The sequence below is a fragment of the Orbicella faveolata genome, unplaced genomic scaffold, assembly GCF_042242905.1.
Source record: "Orbicella faveolata isolate gen_17 unplaced genomic scaffold, um_ofav_v1 contig_2, whole genome shotgun sequence".
Taxonomy (NCBI): domain Eukaryota; kingdom Metazoa; phylum Cnidaria; class Anthozoa; order Scleractinia; family Merulinidae; genus Orbicella; species Orbicella faveolata.
The window spans coordinates 7,740,930-7,759,193 of NW_028301547.1; the positions used below are offsets into that span (position 1 = coordinate 7,740,930).

Here is an 18,264-nt window from a genome sequence, read left to right on the forward strand (position 1 = left end):
GGTAAATTAATTGATATTGTAATGCCTAAACACTTAATTGAACGATTGATTACACTAATAGAATTAAAAAGATCAAATCTTTTTTAACTTACCATTCCCTGTGCTATTTGCCAGGAGAAGGACATCATGTCCTGCGGGGTTAAAGAATCGTTTTCATCGTCTCCTACATCTTGTTCTTCATCTTTCGAGGACTGGGCGCTGCTAATTCTCACGTCAATACTGCTATCCGTCTTCCGGAAAGCGGCGTTAACTTCGCCAATGTCGTTTACACCAGGCTTACGATGCTGCAGGTATTACGGAGAAGGTCGGCTTCAAATAAATTATTCCACAATTGGGTATACTAATGACGTTAAAAATAACATGCCTCCTCTAGATTAGGAGAATTTCTTACATGTACCTCGATGAAAGGGAATCTTTACGAATGGCTACATTTTAGTTGTTATAATGATAATACCAAGTGAAGTCTATCTTACAATGCCTGTACTATCCTTGCTGAGTGCTCTTGGTGTTTCTGGCGTGCTTTCTCGTATCTGCACGTATTCCATATCGGTGTTTTTTATCTGGAAATTAGAGGGCGAAGAGGATTACAATACCTTACAAGTCATCTGTTAAGTTATGGTTATTTAGCTTGGGTAAATAGTCTATCATCATTCGTGACACGTTTAAATATTTTGGTTAAATGTGGACGACATAAACTTGGCGAGGTGTACTGTGAAACCCTACCTAATAACTACCACATCGCTTACTGGGCCACGTCTTTGTGTTTTGACTCGAACAAAATCTAAGAGACTATGATCACATTCATATTCTCTTGCAAAAGCTCAGTCGATCTCTTATCTAAAAGGGTTTCTAATTTGAGATGAACTATTCGATACTACCAACGAACACTCTTTGGAATATCTAACCTCTATTTTATTGACAATTTTGATATGGTAACACGAGCTCTCGAAATGCTTGATGAGGTAAATAGATGAAAAGCAAATGAAAATACAAATAAAATTGTCATTTTCCACTGTTTCAATAGTGTTCTTATGTACATGTAGTAAAGGAGTCAGGGTCGTCTAATGAAGTTTACAACTGTGATTATATCATTTAAAATAGATAAGTAGGAACCGATTAATTTGAGCTGTTTAGTCGGAGCACACGCGTGCATCATTTTTTGGAGCTCGTACTTCAACAACTTCAGCTTATTTATTTCATTCAGAAAGAGCGCAAGCATTTATTCGTCATGTTGCTTGAATTCAGGGTACACAAATGCGTTCACCTTTTTTCTTCGTTCTCTGAGGTAAGAAAGCAGGTCTCCTTTTGCTGCATACTCCACGACGAGGAAATTTGGCGAGGACTTGGTACAACAGCCAATCAAATTCACGATGTTCTTGTGTGAACCAACCGCTTTCATAAGGGTAATCTCTTCCAAGAAATCATTCAGTTGGTCTGGAGTGGCATTGTCTGAAAGGTTTAAGGAAGAGGACCTTGATACAATACAGCTAAGTCGTACTATCACGTGCTAAAGTTCAACTAACCCAATTTCTTTCGCTTGTATAAGTTTCCTTGTTTTTCTGATCACCACTACGTAAAAATTATTGTTGTTGTTGTATTCGTTAATTTTCTATGAATTTTCAAGGTCCGTAAAATTGGCCTTTTCCGCGGTTACGACCGAGGAATAGCGAAGAATGGGACGAGTTAGCCTGTGACGTCATTGAAGGACTAGCAATGGGCGTTTTCCATTTACAAAAAAATTTCGGAAAATTTCTATTGGAAATTTTCGTTTGGGAAAAGCGCGTTCTATTTGTGACAAGTCCCATCCGTTCACAGGTCTCTCTCTGTCGCTTCTCCCAATCTCTCGAATTCGTCGCTTTCCCGCCAAACAAATGCTTATTATCGGCATATGTGGTTATGAGAAGTCTGACATCTGCATCCTTCCATCTTTCTAGGTTTACAATGGTAGAAACTTCACCTGTGAACGAAGAATTACAAAAGAACTTTTCAGAGTTGTTCACGCAACATTTTACGCGGGAAACGTGTACCTACAAGAAAAGCTTCGAACGAGCAAGAATTTCTACCTACCACTTTTATATGCAGCACATTCGTGCTGCAATAAATTTTCTAGATCTGGCGCTAGAACGTGGCAGGTAGAGCACTCGTAGTAGCCCTGAAAGTCTGTTTGCAAAAAGCTTCCAGAAAACTGACCCTGATCAGCCGCCATTTTTGTTGAGACACGAGGGAGCCCAGGGAGGCCTGGCTGTTTAAAAGACCGCGAAAGGCATGGAACTGGTGATAAAGACGAGAAATCTGTAAATGGAACACAAATTTTCCATTGGGAAGTTTCCACCGGGAAAATGGGACTACCTGTTCAGGAATTCTGTTTATTCCGGAAAATTTCCAGTGGAACGAACCAACAAGTCGTGTTCCATTTACATCCCAACCGGAATTTCCGGAAGTTTTTGGTAAATGGAAAACGCTCAATGTTTTGCTTGTGAGAAGAATATATGCGAACATGCGATAGTGTGATTCAAAATCTTTGCAGAATGCAAGGAAGATGTGTTGTTGGAGGCAGTAGCAGTACAGTATGCTTGGGAGGGAGCAATCCTCTTCATTCAATAGCTCATTCTCGAGGACACTCGTCTAGAAGCCAAAAAAAGTAAAGACTATAGTTACTAACTATGTAAAGACGAAAGAAATGTGCTGACTTGTGCAAGGACGGACCGAAAGAGGGAGCCATCGAGGAGTTCTTCGATCTCGGATTCGTCGCTACTGTAAAAACCAAGAGATTTTCATGGCCTGTATATTCTTCTCCAGCTTCTAGTGCGAAGCTCGACATTGTCGAATTTGGGATAAGCTGGGAGCCATCTGACTATTCAATTCAAACGAACCCCAGAGTTCCAGACCAAAACAATGGCAACTAGGTGAGATAATTATACGGCAAATTAAACGCATCGAGTTTTTTGGTCCTCGAAATAGAGAGTTTTCTAAACTAATTGTCAACGACACGTACGTATGTCCTACAACAAGGCGGTTAAGATTAGTGAGGCTTCAATTCGCAGAACTAGCTATGTAGTTTTGGATTTTGTATACAACCACACGCACGAGGTCAACAATCGGCAGCTGAGTTTCTCAAAGGCCCTTCAGCATACACAATTGTTTTGTTCTTTGAGCAACGAAATATATCCAGGTTACAAACTTAAAACGAATCAAGCATTGACCGAGTTTATAAGGAGAGTAAAAAAAACCATTAATTTAGATTCGACTTTACCAACGGAGATTGTAGCGCTAAAAGGAAAATGCCCTTGTTTTCGTCTGAAACGCAACACTCAGGTTATTGGCGTAAAAAGGTTTTAAAACAAAAACAAACAAACAAACCAAAAAATGAAGGAGAAATGTATTCATTTAACTGATACCATACTAAACCTTCTGCCACGATCTTTGATTACTAGTACGAAAAATGCAAATTTGTGTAACTCGCAATGTTTATGTTCATATACACTAATTGACTTCGTATACATACATACGGTCGGTCGAAGCCAAAAGACGAATTTTTCCGCGTTTTTGAATAGTTAGCGGAAAGAGGTTCGGTAGAGTACTTAAAAAAGTGTTTTATGTAGATTAGTCCTCTTGGTGTTCTCGCCGTGAGACGTCCAGGTTAGCGCCGGATAGCAAATGGTGTGACATATTTTCTGTTGTTGCTTCGCACGGGTTTAGTGGTGTTAGGGAATTTCAGTTTAACCTGGGAGTTTACCTAACCTTCTGATGTTGTTTGGCGATTGTGACGATTAGTAATGGTAATAGGACTGAGTAGAGTCCAATTCGGTCTGTAATCGTGCGAGTGGTAGCAAAATCGGACGACCGCGCAGCGGGAGACTGATTTGTTTATCACAAGTATGAGTACAGACCGAATTGGACGACACGAAGTCTTATTACCAATTAATCATAAAAATTACAATTTCGGAGAAAAGAAGAATACCAAGGTATGAAAGAAAGGGAAAATTTGCATAAAAAGACTGACAAAGGAGGCGTAAATTGTTTAATGTCGCTCTGAATTGACCACAGTCAAAATGGATTTGCTGGTTGCTAAGTGATGAGCGAAAACAAGTCTCAGTCAAAAACGCAACCATGCATGAAAAACGCACAACTGCGCAGAACAACTTATTAGAATTTCGTAAAAATCAACCCGAACGCTAAACAGGGCAGTTTTTCTTGCGAAGGAAAATGTTTTTGAACTGAGTCGATCTACAGTTCACTTCAAGCTATAAAATAATCAGAGTCAGAGTCAATGGTGATTCTTCGTTTCCTTGGCTTTTCAGGACGAGGACTAGACTTTCTCTTAAGTTGTTGGTGTTGAACACATAACTGTTAAAAATTTGAAATGGCGCCGACAGAGGCTGTTTAGTGGCCATGCTGTACATGGACGACGGCATACCGGTGAATCCTGCCACATTCGCTGATGAAGAAACCTTGGTTTAAACTGATTGGAAATGCTGGTCGAACATTCTCTTTCATGCATGCAGCTGATGAATTTGCTGAAGCTGTAGGCACCGAACTGTGCGAAGGAAAACGACTTGTTGATGAAGCAGATGTTGAAGAAATCGCAGATGTCGAGCTGGATTGTGCTGACACGTATCCGCTAGCGATGTGAGATAATTCTCGTCTTTCACTGACATTTATTTCGTCATAATCTTCCAAGGAGGATTCCCGAGCATGTCCTTTGACCTGGATAATCTTGTGACGAGGTTGACCAGCATTCTTAAGCTTGGCAACGACGGTTTTTCGCGTTGAGTGATTTGTGATCTTCTTGTTGGACTTGGGGGGCAAACAGCTGGCTAAAGACTTCATTATGTGCCTAATTCTGTGCTGTCCCATTCTTGTTTTCGAGTACCTAGGTATTACTTGTTGGTCTGGGAACTATCGTCAGGTACAACGGACCGGATTTCTTCAGGACGTCATGTCGGTGCTCCAGCCACTCTTCAAACAATTTCACGGGATCTCTCTCGCCTCCGTCCGTCGACCACATCTGCTGAGGAGAGCGGCGTGTTGGATTTCTCAGCCCTCCTTGTCTCGTTTTCGTCGGATTTTCTCTGAATTCTACCACCTTGCTCCCATCTGCCGTCTGGAAAACGACATAAGCGTCCTAGTGCGTCAGTCAATTCCAGCAGTGCCCATCCCCCCCCCCCGGGCTAACCCCCGGGCATTAGCATTTTTTTAAAAATAAATGGGCAAATTCCCCGGGGTGGGAACACATAAGCTGTCTAAATGCCCCGGGGTGGAGACGAAGAAAGAGGGCAAATGCCCCGTCCCCGGAATCGGCGCCTTCCAACACCTCTGCAGTTTTTTTATTAATCAGGGAATAACCCGTTCAACTGTTCAGTATTTTAATGCAACGGTAGGACTTCAAGGACAAGAGTACGTGTTAGTTGATTCTGATTATATTTATTTCTTTATATTTGTTTTTAACAGTTTGCTAGAGGATAGCTGGGATCGCGGGGGACGTGCCTCCAGCCGCGAGCGATGATAGGTGCCTGTTTTCGCAGGCTACTTTTTCTGTGAAGAATCAAGACATTTTAAATGATGATGCATTGCATTTTAAGCTCGCAAGATCTGTCTTGAAGATCGCATCATTTGAATTCGCAGACCTTAAGTATTTTAACTCCACTTTCATGAATTTAAAAAATGCTAGGCTAGTTTTGAATCCGAAAAGCAAAATAGCCGTGTTCACGTCAGTGATTGTTTTGGGATAAACAAAGTATAGTTCACCTCGTCGCTTATATGTATATGCTTACAAGTAATGAAGAAATATCTAAAATTGAGAAAACACACCTTTAAAACATCTACAAGTTTCTCTAGTCCCTGACGGACAAGTCGTTGTTCGACAAATGCCTCGTCTTCCCCGATGAACTCATCCATGGCACTTTCGAAAACACGTGTGTCAATTGCCCGGGGGTCGCCCCGGGGTACGCAAATGCCCAGCCCCGGGGCCGCGATAAAATTGCAGATGCCCCACCCCCGGGACTGACAACGTGAGCAAATGCCCCGCGGTTGCCCGCGGGGGGGGGGGGGGGGGGGGGGATGGGCACTGCTGGAATTTACTGATGCATAATGGTCTTGTCTTCCTCTGAAGCCCATCGTCTCGGAGTGATTTATGAAGTTTACGTTTGTCAACGCAAGGCCATTGTGCTTTCCAAGTTTGCCTGCTCCCCAGAAAATTGCTTGGTCTGTTTCGCTGTATGGATGTGCTTTGTTTGGGCGTTTACCTTTTCCCTGGCGGCGAAGCTGTTTCGCTTTTGCGTCGAGCGTTTCTTGCGACTTTGTGAACTCACGACCGGTTATGATGCTCACTGGATAGTTCTTGTGACGAAGACACCGATCTATGGCTGCCTGCATTACTCTCAACGAGTCGGGCTCGTAGTCTGTACCATCTTTCTTCCTTATTTCAACGTAAAACTTGTTTAAGAGGCCGTCAAGAGCTTGCGGATAATATGTCTGCATGTTTACATTAATGTTTCTGGCTTTACACCATTCTGCCCACGCTGCCATCCATGTTTTAGTTGCTCGAGCGGTGTTTTTGGAGGCTGCGGTTTCATTTATTTCTGTAATGTCTTCGTCCGATACAAGGGGAAAACGAGCTTGGTCTACTGCCATTGTTCCTGTGTTTTGTTGAAGAAAATATGGATTTTCACCGGAGGAAAAACTGTTCAGTGGCATTTCAGTCGGGTGAATGTTTGCCTCCGTTTGCAGTTGTTGCGAAGCGATAAACGATGCAGGGGAGGACTGAACTTCATCTGAACATGTCAACATATCCACGAAGGAACTCGTCTAGATTGTTGGCATAAACATTTGTGCCATAGGATTAAAGAAATCACTACTGTCTTCTAAAATATAGTCATTGTTCAAGGGAAAAAATTATCCATTTTGACGAAAGCCTCAATTTAGGAGTTTGTACACTGTTTCTATGGTGATTGAAACCAAGGTTGTGATTGGTTGATTTAAAATACAACTTTGAATGTGATTGGCTTACTGAACTGTCCGATAACAACTTGACAAGTGAATTAGTGGAAAATAGGAGTTTTTTAAACCATTCACAATCGAGGAAATTGTAATTTTTATGATTATGTCTGCTAATCGTTTAAGGTGGTATGGTACCCTCAAATGAACCAAAAAGTTTGTTTAAATATGGTGAAGAAAGATCAATTGTGTGCTATTGCACTCAAGAAGAGAAATTAAATTTCTAGAGTTTTACTCAAAATGGCTGCTATGGAAACCAGCCACAGCCTTTTGAAGTAGTGTTTATGGTATTGACGCCAACACTTCCTGCTCTTTTACAAAACAAGATTTGACTGTCAAATAAGCATATCATGTAAGTTTCTGTTTTGTTCTGTGCGATGAACCTAAGTTTTGACAGTTAACTCTTATTTTCAGTGCTTTTTACAGCTTTATTTGGAAAAAACCTTATTTTTGACCACACCCAGTGGACAAATCATCTCATGTCGCGTGACAGACCTTAAAATGTTACGATTTTTTTGGTTTATGACATCACGACACTATTGGTCTTTGATCAGCCCAAGTTTCGGGAATTCTACTTAAAAACCTTGCAAAGTAGAAATGTTGGCGCGAAGTCAGTCAGTACAAAAGTAAACTTTTGAGAAAAATGCACTTTAAGTTTCTTACACGAAGTATTAAGCATTTAACGAGCCACAAATAGTGTGGGGGGGGGGGTGCAGATTGGATCTCGGGGGGAGGGGGTGCAATGGTTGTACTATTTTGTAAAAAGTTACCGCAGTTGTGGGAAATATTCCTTGTCATAAGGGAAATGAATGAGCCTGTGATGGCAATTTGAGGCAAAGCTTTTCACAAATAATTATACCAATCGAGTTGTGCATGTCTTAAAAGTTTTTTTTTATAAATAGTTTCGTTCATATAAGTTAAAAATAATCTATATTTTTGGCCACGTTCTTATAGTAAACAGTCGTTGCTATGGCCGTTGCCACGTGAAAAAACTTATACCACTGTGTACTTTCCTTAAATTTCACAGTCATCTGGAAGGAAATTCGGCAAGATCGTTTCAAAATGTTTTTGACAAGTCCTCAAGGGTCTTAAATCTTGTATTTCCAAGAAATGGAATTTTTCACGAACATCCCGATATTTTAGGGTACCATACCCCCTTAAGTTAAATTTATTTTCAAACATTGATCTGGAGCAGTAGGCAGCACTGGACTTCAACACCGCCCAACATATTCTAAGCCTGGATTGCTGGGAAAACTTGGGGAATCGAGGGTAATGTTTGAATCTAGAAATGCTTTGACACTCAAAAAATCTGCAAGTTAAGTCAACGTCAAATTACTATGTTCAGCGTGTGGTCTTGCTATTTTTTTACCCAACAAGCCTAACCAAGATGTGGAAATTACGTACGCAATATATCAGGAACTATCCAAGAGACGATTGTACAAGGAATATGTCAGAAGAAAAGTCAACAACGCGCCAGGGGTTAATTTGCGCCGAAATTTTGCCTTTGCGAGTACTCCTTCCTTCTCCCCCAGAGAAATAACGTGACTTGAGCCCGCGATCCAATCGGTAAACTAGTGACTGGTCAGCGGTAAACTTTAAAACAAAACACGCAACCTCAATGAGCTCTAAACCTGAGCCCGCGATTTAGTCACGTGATACTGGTTATCGGATAACTTATTGTGACAGCTGTCAATTAACATTAGCGTCGACGCCCAAAATCAAAGATGTGGCTATGGTAATGGTGCTACTCTCTTAGTTTTCAAGTTATTGACCTACGGACAGACGTACGTACGGAGAGTAACGTGGGAATCAAAATTTTTCAGATCGATTGGTTACCAAATTCTCGAAGGTATGAGGCTCCGCTATAAAAATATATACATCGTAACCGTCCTACTAATCGTAACTAGACTCCGTATTGTATTGCTGGATGATAAGGTTCTTTCATCTGAAATTCTGGTCCATTTTCCCATAAAATATGATGCACAAATAACCCAAATATGTTTTCAGAGCACTCGAGGCCTAGTCAAACATCTCTTGAGTGCTTCACTAAGGTCCTTCGATGACGTCACAAGAAGCCCGACCCAGATCCCAGTTTACTTGGTTGTGGACGTAGAAATTACAACTTTAAACGCCTTTAGAAACGCGGGGATTTTACTTAGATTTCATTGTAAATGGTTTCAACCCAGGAGTATCAGTAGTTCGTATAGTGTGATCGTCCGGGTGAGTGTAGTTCTGAAAAGAACTGTTGTTGGTGACTGACGTTTCGACAACCTGAGCGGAAGTCATCTTCAGAGTCAAGTGAATAGTGTTTGTCAGTCGATGATCTTATAAGTCTGGTCCGTTGAACGTGATTGGTCAGTATAGCCATGATGGTATTGGCTGAAAGACTCGTGTAAAGTTTGTCATCAGTCATTGGTGGGTTTCGATCCGTCTATTGTTAGTCAAGTAGGTCGGTTTTGGTCCGTGTATTGTTGAGTCGGTCTGTTAGAAACTAGTTGCGCTCGTCTCGACTATAAAGACTTTGACGAGACGAGCGCAACTAGTTTGTGACACACCGGACAGCTTACGTGACGAAAACAGATACCTTGAACGTGTTTTTCACAAAAACAACTACAACGCTGACTTTATTAGACGAAACATTTACCGACCTACTGAAGCTGACGTTACGAACAGGAACCCTACGCCTGTTACTACAGTGACTATACCTTACATTAAGGGCACTTCTGAGACCATCTCGCGGATCCTACAGCCCTACAACATTCGTGTAGCCCACAAACCTACAACTACGTTACGACACTTACTGACCAACGTGAAAGACAGAGACGAACCTAACGACAGACAGGGAGCAGTTTACAAGATCAAATGCTCCGACTGCCAGGCTTCCTACATTGGTGAGACTGGCAGAAACCTTAACACGAGACTGACTGAACACAAACGAGCCACGAGAAATGGTGATGCCAACAATCACATTACTGTACATCATCAACTGACAAACCACAACATTGACTGGGACTCTGCTCAGTGCTTAACCTGCAGTACAAACTATTTTCAACGACTGACTCTGGAAAGCTGGTACACTAACCTAGAACAAACGCCTCTTAACAGATGTCAACAACTACCGGCGCCTTACAAACGACTTATCCACGACAGAAACGAAACCGACAAACGGACTTCTAACAGACCGACTCAACAATACACGGACCAAAACCGACCTACTTGACTAACAATAGACGGATCGAAACCCACCAATGACTGATGACAAACTTTACACGAGTCTTTCAGCCAATACCATCATGGCTATACTGACCAATCACGTTCAACGGACCAGACTTATAAGATCATCGACTGACAAACACTATTCACTTGACTCTGAAGATGACTTCCGCTCAGGTTGTCGAAACGTCAGTCACCAACAACAGTTCTTTTCAGAACTACACTCATCCGGACGATCACACTATACGAACTTAGATTTTATTAAAGGAAAAAAAAAAAAAAAAAAAAAAAATTGCGGGGGGGGGGGGGGGGGGGGGGTTAGAGAAGCACTGTGAGAGTAAAGTGTCTTACCCAAGAACACAACCGGGGCTCGAACAATTACAGTATAATTTATATATATCTCAGAGTCATTTAACATACCTTGAAGCGTCTTAATAGCCACAGTTATTGTAGATTGACGGGGTTTCATACGCGAAGAGGCCTGCATAATTCCTTTACAAACTTTACCAAAGGCGCCATGACCGAGCTCTTCACATATGGTGACGTCACTACCCTTTATTTCCCATTTATCTCTCTTCTGATCCTTCAACTGTATGTTGTGCTCGTTATTCTCCCTGAAACATCAATTGCCATGGCATCGCATCAACGTTTTAATACACAGACTGAGATGCCTAATGAAAGAATAGTCCCTCAGTCCGTCCGTCAGGAAGAGAAGCAGCCAGACAGCCAGGCAGCCAGGACGCCAGACAGCCAGGCAGTAAGTCAGTCAGTCAGTCCTTCCGTCCGTCCGTCCGTCCGTCCGTCGGTCAGTTAGCCAGCCAGCCAGCCAGCCAGCCAGCCAGTCGGTCGGTCGGACGGTCGATCAGTCAGTCAGTTCCTTACTTTTAGAGTTACAGTACTTAATATTAACCTTAATTTTTAAAATGATACTAAAACAATTTCTCGCCTAACCATTGTGGATACTTGAGAACGTTTAAACTAACTTTGTGCCTGCAGCAAGCTGATGAAAGTCCATCTCGCCTTATGCAAACAGTGGTACAGTTGACTCCCGATAACTCGAACCATCGCTAACTCGAACCCTCGCTAACTCGAACCCCCCGCTAACTCGAAGTAATTTTCATTTCCCTTCAGGCTATTTTCTATATAATTTTACCCTCGCCGGATAACTCGACCTCCCGATAACTCGAACCTTTTACTATTTCCCCTAAAGGTTCGAGTTATCGGGAGTCGACTGTAATTGTAGCCTATACCCATGTATAATAAATATGCAAATACGCAAAGAACTGAAAAGAATGTTAAAAACCTCCGTTTTCTCCAGATGTAACCAGAAACAGCCAATCCAATGACCACAGCAGCTGTCACACCACCAATAGCTATCAACACGATCACTAATGTACTTAACGTATTTGTGTTCGGGCCGCTCCATTCTGTGGAAATCCTTGATGAACTGGTGGCATTTTGTACTTCAGCTGTAGAAAAAATCGTTCTTGTAGAACTGATCGAGCTGGGAACTATAGGGAGGTCACGCTCTAAGTGAAATAAATAGAAATTGTCTTTTGGTAAAGGACTTTTTATACTTCTGTAAAATGTCGACATTTCAAATATCTAGAAATGCAGATAGCGTTTGCACAACAAACGACCCTAGCTTACTATCTATACAAGTTCCAGTTCTAAAACAGTCTTGGAGTACAAGTTCTTGAATACTTTAGGAAAGAAACGTACTCACTAAAGATTTTAACCTTTGGTTCAAGAAATAGTTTCCCTTCCTGTCGCCTCAGTTGAGAAAACATTTTATTTATTGGTACCTGGAGGTCTCGCCACTGAGCTGAGTGCGTTGCTTCGTAAGTACACTAATATTATCTTAGCCCAGCAACCGCAATTATACGTCGATGAACTGTTCTCTAGGTATTCAGGTGGATGGTGTTTACCTACAGTGGTGTTCCACCGACAGAAGAGGTTATTGCTTCTGGTCACAAGGTATTTGATCCACTTGGCATCTGGTGCCGCGAAATACACTACTTTATTGCTATCATCCGCATAAGGTTTTGGCCATGAAGCGTCCCTAAAATTAGGAAGAAACCAGCCCTGGTGGTATTTGTTTGTACATTTCAGTGATCTGTTAGTTCTAAAACCATTGCTGGAGGACGCCACAAAGTAAACATTGTTGTCAACATTCTTGTCTTCCACATGTACCGCTAGAAGTTTGTGCTGGTCTTTAACAACCGTCAAATCCCCGACTGCTCCTGCTGAGAAAACTCCATCAAGATACAGCTCGATAGTCTGGCTTGATCTTGTTGCGAGGATTGTTATCAAAGCTATGGAAAGAATTAATTAAAAGAACTTTATCAAATTCTCAAAATCGTGGAGTTATCAAGTGAAACGTTAGCATCTTTGGCACCAAACTTCCTGGAGTGGGTACTCCCAGAAAAATTGGGTGAGGGTGCGCGGCCCGCTTCCCAAAATCCTCACCCTACTTATGACCAAAATCTGCGATCTTCCCAAATCTATTTATGACCTGACCAAAAATTTAATACCCTAGTTATGACCTAACCCCTCAATACCCTGTTTCAGACCTGCCTTATAATAAGTTACATAGTTCAGACCGATGTTAAAAGCATTGTGGAGGGCTTTTGTTGTTGGTCTTACCGATAATAATGAAAAAGTAGCTTCTTCTAAAAAAAACATACCAAATTTGAGATTAGAGTGCAAAAACCATACCCTATTTATGACCAAAACGGCTGAAAAACCATACCCTTTGGGGCCGCACATACGTATTTAGCCCATATAAGGGAGTACCCCCCTTCCCGGACCAAACTTTCGCCGCTGCCATGGAACTCAATGATGTTGATGGTCGCACCAAGCTAACGCGATGGAATTACAGCTGTATAAGAACAAGACTAATAAAAGTAGACCAAAATTTGGGCAACAAGGTTGCAGAATTCAGCGTTAATTGTTTTTATAAACTAAAAGATTTGAAAATCGCCCATGAGGACTTAATGATACTGAAGTGCACAAAAAGAAAGAAAGAAAGAAAGAAAGAAAGAAAACGGTAACTGATTTTGTCAGGTTGTGGGGTCCTAACATAGTGGAACCCCGATTTTACGATCGTCGATTTAACGATATTCCCGATTTAACTGGTGATCAACATTCTGTATCCCGGCAAAAGTAACACTAAATTGTATGCAGCAGAATCCCGATTTAAAAGCTTTCAGTTCAACGATATTCCAGGCATAAAGGAGGAAATCTAGTGACCCAAGCATACTTGAACTTTTTCCCGTTACAACGATATAGTAATTAATATCACATACCGTGAAAGAGTGACAAACACCTAACAAACACTGCATAAACTGTGGATGTTCATGATGTTATGTTAACGATATGATTTTGTTGTCCTCTTGCCATATAGTAACTGATCAAGATTCACAGTCTAGAATGACGAACCTCCTCAGTATTGGAAGATTCCGACCTAACCGTTTTATGTAGTTGTTTGAGAGTACGTTTCGATAAGTTTATAACAATGGCTGAAGCCGGGAATAGAGAAACGGAATACTTACTGGTCTTGATAAGTCTCTCCTCCTTACTAATACGTCTCCTGCAGATGAATCTGGTAGCGTAATGATTTTCTGCGCTGATCCAGTGAGCATCATTAGGTATTCCAATCACGCGATTCGAACTGTGTCGACCACTATTATCATGTCTGACGAAGGCGTTGGGCCATGTGTTATCGGTAAAATTGGTTTGGTCCCATCCATCGTCTGGTTTAATAAAGCTTTCCTTGCATTTCCAGCTGCTATCTGTGACCGCTCCGTTACTAAACACTCCTAGAAATCCACCGAACCCATTTGGCCCGTTGTAAACAAACACGGTAATTACCTTCGTCTCGCTTGGGAATGAAAACCATCTTGCCTCATCCCAAGCACCGCCGTTGTAGCCAACGAGACGTCCGTCCGCGAAAACTGTGAGATTATCGTCACCAGTTAAAATGCCAGCAAAATCTGAAAAAGTGAATAAATAATTATATAATAGCACTATTTAAAAATGTGTGAACTGTCGTAGGTATTTTTGTCAAACGGCCCAAGTTCAATTTTAATTGAAGGCGACATTTATATAAAAACATCAGAGAAGATTGTTCACTTCATGTTTTACATAAATCATCCGTCCAACCTCGTTTCCCTCTCGCTCTTGGGGGCGATGAGAGAGAGCCTGAGGAAGAGGTTGTCCCCCGGCATCACATGCACCCATTATCCATCCAAAGAGCACCTTAACACCAATGTTCAACATAGGTAATAGAGGGAAATGGTTAAGAAACCCGGTAGACATCAAAGAAGCAAACAAACAGGCTAAGATTTATATTGGAAGGTCCTTGACTCTGCATTCACATCTTTTCTGTTATGCTCATAGACTATGTATGACCTACATAATCGCAATGCTTCTATCGGTTAGTTGTATGAGCACACATAACCACCTTCAGAACAGGACAATAAAGAACTTTGTTTTGTGCATTTGACTGACTAAAAACTCAAAGCTGATCTCGATAAGTAGTTGAAAGGGTAACTACGTGTTTGTCATAAACACAGGTGACTCAAATCAATTTTTTTTCTTTTTCTCTGAGTTCATTTACCTGTTGCATTCGTTTGGCTTGACATACTGATATTTATACACAGCCATAAGATACCGACGAAGACTGGAGACATTCTGTCTTCAGTAACCAGATGCAGATCCCATTAGCTGAAATAAGAGTGTAAAAAGAAGTCGATTGCTTATGTGTTTTTGTTTTCATATAAATTAATAATCAATAACGCATCATTGCAAAGCATTTAAAACAGTAAGACGTGCAATATCAAACCGGAGGAGGAAGGGCGCGAAATTGAACGTTGAGGAATGTCAAGCTCTTTGAGGCATGCCGAATATCACGCTATAACGAACAGCTTGTTAGCACTAACACTCGGCTCAACTTTACATTGATATAGTGGAAGACTATGCTTGTGATTCACTACTTTTGGCCTTGTTCCTTGGTGAATATTCTAGTTCCACCTTAAATGATGTTGCGATAAAACGAGCATTCCTTGGAATATTCCTTATTCTTTTTCTTTTTGTCCCTTTACAGTTTCAAGATTGATGGCAATATATCTCCCGTTTGTTTATCAGTCCGCCATCGTCCTCTACACCATCGAAGCGCTTATTGACATTGGTTTTCGCAAGTACCAGAATTTTGTATAACTTTGACGAGATTTGTGCTACAGCAAGAAAACTTTGAATCGCCTTGATATTTCCTTTGCCATCATACACATGCAGATTATTACTTTGTCAAGACAGGAGCTGGTTTCCAGAAGCTAGATGAAGTAAATTAAGGGAAGTCGTAGCAAGAAAGGCTGAAGTAGGCTCTAACTAGGCATATCGTTGACGTATGCAAGCAACAAATCAACTGACTGTCACGATGTTATATACCTGTCCTCGCTGTATGCATTAGTGATTGACAAAAACATAATGAGTTTTGCTTTAGAATTGGAACAGCTTTGAACACTTTTTCAAATCACAATTGTTTGTTGGCGTGCAGAGAAATGTGCTATTTCTTTCTCATTTACGGCCATTCTGTTTTCCTTTTTCTAAAAGTCATGAGGACATTTCAAATTAGTTTTTATTTCCACGATATGTATTACTCTGACGCGTGGAACATAGATCAAACCTTCTCAAACTCATTAATAATTCATAACGATGACCCGATCGGATTGCATCCATTCGGTCAGGTGCATGTATGTCGTTAACCGATGAACATACCGATCAAGACACATTTGATTAGTTCAAAAACTGATCAGGACACTAATCAAGAAACTGGAATTTTCATCAGTCTTTGTAATGCTAAATACAGCATATTCCCGGCTTGACTCATGCGGCAAAATATTATTCCTTCTTAGACACTGTTACATTGATTGAGCAGTTTTTGAATTTTCTTTCTTGAAAACAACATCCTTTAAAGCAATAGATTCGTCTTGTTTCTCTGTGGTAGAATATGTACTTGTACGAACGACACTTGGACCGAGGATATTTGAAACTTTTAATTAGGCATATTATCTTCCGTAAGCTGTTCGTACTGAAACAATGCATTAGAACGATGTCCCTACCTGTCGCGCATCAATTTTTCTTTAAGCTGGAATGGAGTCATTCACCAAAACCTTTTCTTGAGAAGTCGTTAATTTGGGAACGCGAAATCGTACTGATCCGGAGTGGAGCTCCCTCACGCGGGGTTATGTTAATTTTTTACAAATTCTACCTTTAAAACTTACCCGCATGACAGTATGTTTAATATTTATTGCATTTACCATATGAATAAGAAGCAAACAATCGCCTATTGAGCACGCCTTATAAGAACCTATTTTTCTCAAATAATTTTTACTAAATTCCCGCACGAGTTCGATGAGCCATATCAAAAACTTTGCTTCGTTTTTCATCAAGAGTTCCAAACACATCGAAACAATAAAAGCCCGCCGCCTTCGGCGTGGTGATTTCATCTCTTTCTCGGTGTTTGGAACCCTTGATGAAAAACTCGCACTCGTTTTTCATCTATTACTTAACCTTGAACTTTGCAGCTACTTATATATTTTGCTTTCTCGTTGTTTGGCAAGTAATAAGAGAACCTCGCAAATTTTCTGACGGTTGCTCTTTGATTGTTGGCTTCTTTCATTCAAAGAAGTTGACTAGTCAGTTCAATTGAAAATGTTTTGAATTGAAAATTGGAAATTGGAAATTTGCGTTAAAATTTCGAAGCATTAGGTGACCTAAAATATAATTTACTGGTAAAAACTGATATTTGGCTTACAACTACTGTATGTATTTTGAAAATCTGACTTGTCAGCTACAAGTCCTTGCCGTCCGTACGTCCGTTCGCCAAGCCCCATACCTCGGAAAATAAGAGAGTAGCACCATTACCATAGGTAAATCTTTGATAATGGACATCCATGTTATAATTAATTGACAGCTGTCAAAACAAGGTATTCTCTGACCAGTATCGCGTGACCATACCGCGGGCTCAGGTCAAAAGCTCATCGAGTTCCATCATATATATCAGATCTTTTTAATCGTAACACGAGTAGGTATAACCTTAGGAATGCAGACGATTTTTCTATACCAAGATGTAATACCGTTACATACGGGAGACATAGTTTATGATATATGGAACCTTTCATTTGGTCGAAGCTGCATAACTCTATTAAATTGGCCGAGTCCTTAAATGCTTTTAAAAGTCAAATCAGGGCGCTCGACCTGTCAGACGTTGTATCGCAATATAAATGTAAGGCCCGGGTCAAGCGCCGTACTTCACATGAGCCGAACCCAATTTAACCAATTAGGCTCATCTGAAGTTCGCCGTTTGACCCAATTAAGTTCGACTGATTTCATTTGGAGCGGCTGAGGCGTTCTTCACGCCTGGCCAGCCGTGAATAACGCCTGAAGACCGACTTTGGGTCAAACGCCGATCTTCACATGAGTCGAACCAAACGCATAATCAAAGGTCTAAAGGCGCCATTTTGACTTTACCTTGAAAAAACCACTGACCAGCAAGACCGCTTTGGTTATTTGTTTGGTGTAGTAGTTCGGTTCGACTGAATTAAGTGCGACGTTTGACAGGCGTTCTTTCAATTATTTGAGTCGACCCAAACTATCATTAGGTTCGGCTCATGTGAGGTACGGCGTTTGACCCGTGCCTAAGGATTGCTATTTATGTAGCGATTAGTTTTTGTCGATTTTGTAAACTGTATTTATATAGGTTTTCTTTTCTTTTATTGTACATATACTAGATTGTAAACTTATTTTATTTATTTATGGAGTAATGTAGATAGGTGTCCCCAATTAGTTTTTATTTGTGAAAGCTAGAAAGACTGACTCGATAATAAAGTTATTATTATTATCATTAGGTTGCGTGTTTTTTGAAGTTGACCGCTGACAGGAACCATAATCGGGGACGGAGACCGTAAGCGCGCCATTTCTTGTATTGGGGCTGTCCCCATGATATGGGAAATTTTTTCTATTTTTTAGAACAAATTGCGCCATCATGTGCTG

The 18,264-nt window shown here is 41.0% G+C and overlaps 3 protein-coding genes and 1 pseudogene across 6 annotated transcripts in view; all 4 read right to left on the reverse strand.

Moving 5' to 3' along the window:
* Positions 1–18,264, reverse strand: part of LOC149111777 (uncharacterized) — a 51,462-nt gene that overhangs the window by 5,362 nt on the left and 27,836 nt on the right. The window contains exons 1-9 of one of the 4 annotated variants that reach the window (XM_089289386.1): positions 16,332–16,450; positions 14,831–14,937; positions 13,764–14,204; positions 12,138–12,524; positions 11,513–11,738; positions 10,630–10,823; positions 1,265–1,449; positions 474–560; positions 93–284 (exon numbers count right to left, since the gene is read on the reverse strand). In XM_089289386.1, coding sequence (XP_089145512.1) covers positions 93–284; positions 474–560; positions 1,265–1,449; positions 10,630–10,823; positions 11,513–11,738; positions 12,138–12,524; positions 13,764–14,204; positions 14,831–14,903 — 1,785 coding nt within the window. In that variant the 5' untranslated portion in view covers positions 14,904–14,937; positions 16,332–16,450. Of the gene's footprint in view, positions 1–92; positions 285–473; positions 561–1,264; positions 1,450–10,629; positions 10,824–11,512; positions 11,739–12,137; positions 12,525–13,763; positions 14,205–14,830; positions 14,938–16,331; positions 16,451–18,264 lie in introns of those variants that run through there. The other 3 variants (XM_089289387.1, XM_089289385.1, XM_089289388.1) reach the window with 3 other exon arrangements.
* On the reverse strand, positions 1,436–2,206 carry LOC149111778 (uncharacterized). Its single transcript, XM_089289392.1, has 2 exons — positions 2,068–2,206; positions 1,436–1,957 (listed from the first exon to the last, which is right to left on the reverse strand). The coding sequence occupies exons 1-2, from the start codon at positions 2,204–2,206 to the stop codon at positions 1,620–1,622; spliced, it is 477 nt and encodes a 158-aa protein (XP_089145518.1). The 3' UTR covers positions 1,436–1,619.
* LOC149111779 (uncharacterized) lies at positions 4,379–6,050 on the reverse strand. The gene has a single exon (XM_089289389.1). It carries the CDS (start codon positions 4,855–4,857, stop codon positions 4,384–4,386), a length of 474 nt encoding a protein of 157 aa, XP_089145515.1. The 5' UTR covers positions 4,858–6,050; the 3' UTR covers positions 4,379–4,383.
* LOC149111780 (uncharacterized protein KIAA1958-like) lies at positions 4,962–6,891 on the reverse strand (annotated as a pseudogene).

What these genes read in the sequence shown, in the direction of transcription:
- LOC149111778 (XM_089289392.1), bottom strand. Translation starts at nt 2,206, where the DNA reads ATGGCGGCTGATCAGGGTCAGTTTTCTGGAAGCTTTTTGCAAACAGAC. An exon ending in ATGTGCTGCATATAAAAGTG is followed by an intron (nt 1,958 to 2,067) that starts GTAGGTAGAAAT and finishes CTTCGTTCACAG; the next exon opens with GTGAAGTTTCTACCATTGTA.
- LOC149111779 (XM_089289389.1), bottom strand. Translation starts at nt 4,857, where the DNA reads ATGGGACAGCACAGAATTAGGCACATAATGAAGTCTTTAGCCAGCTGT.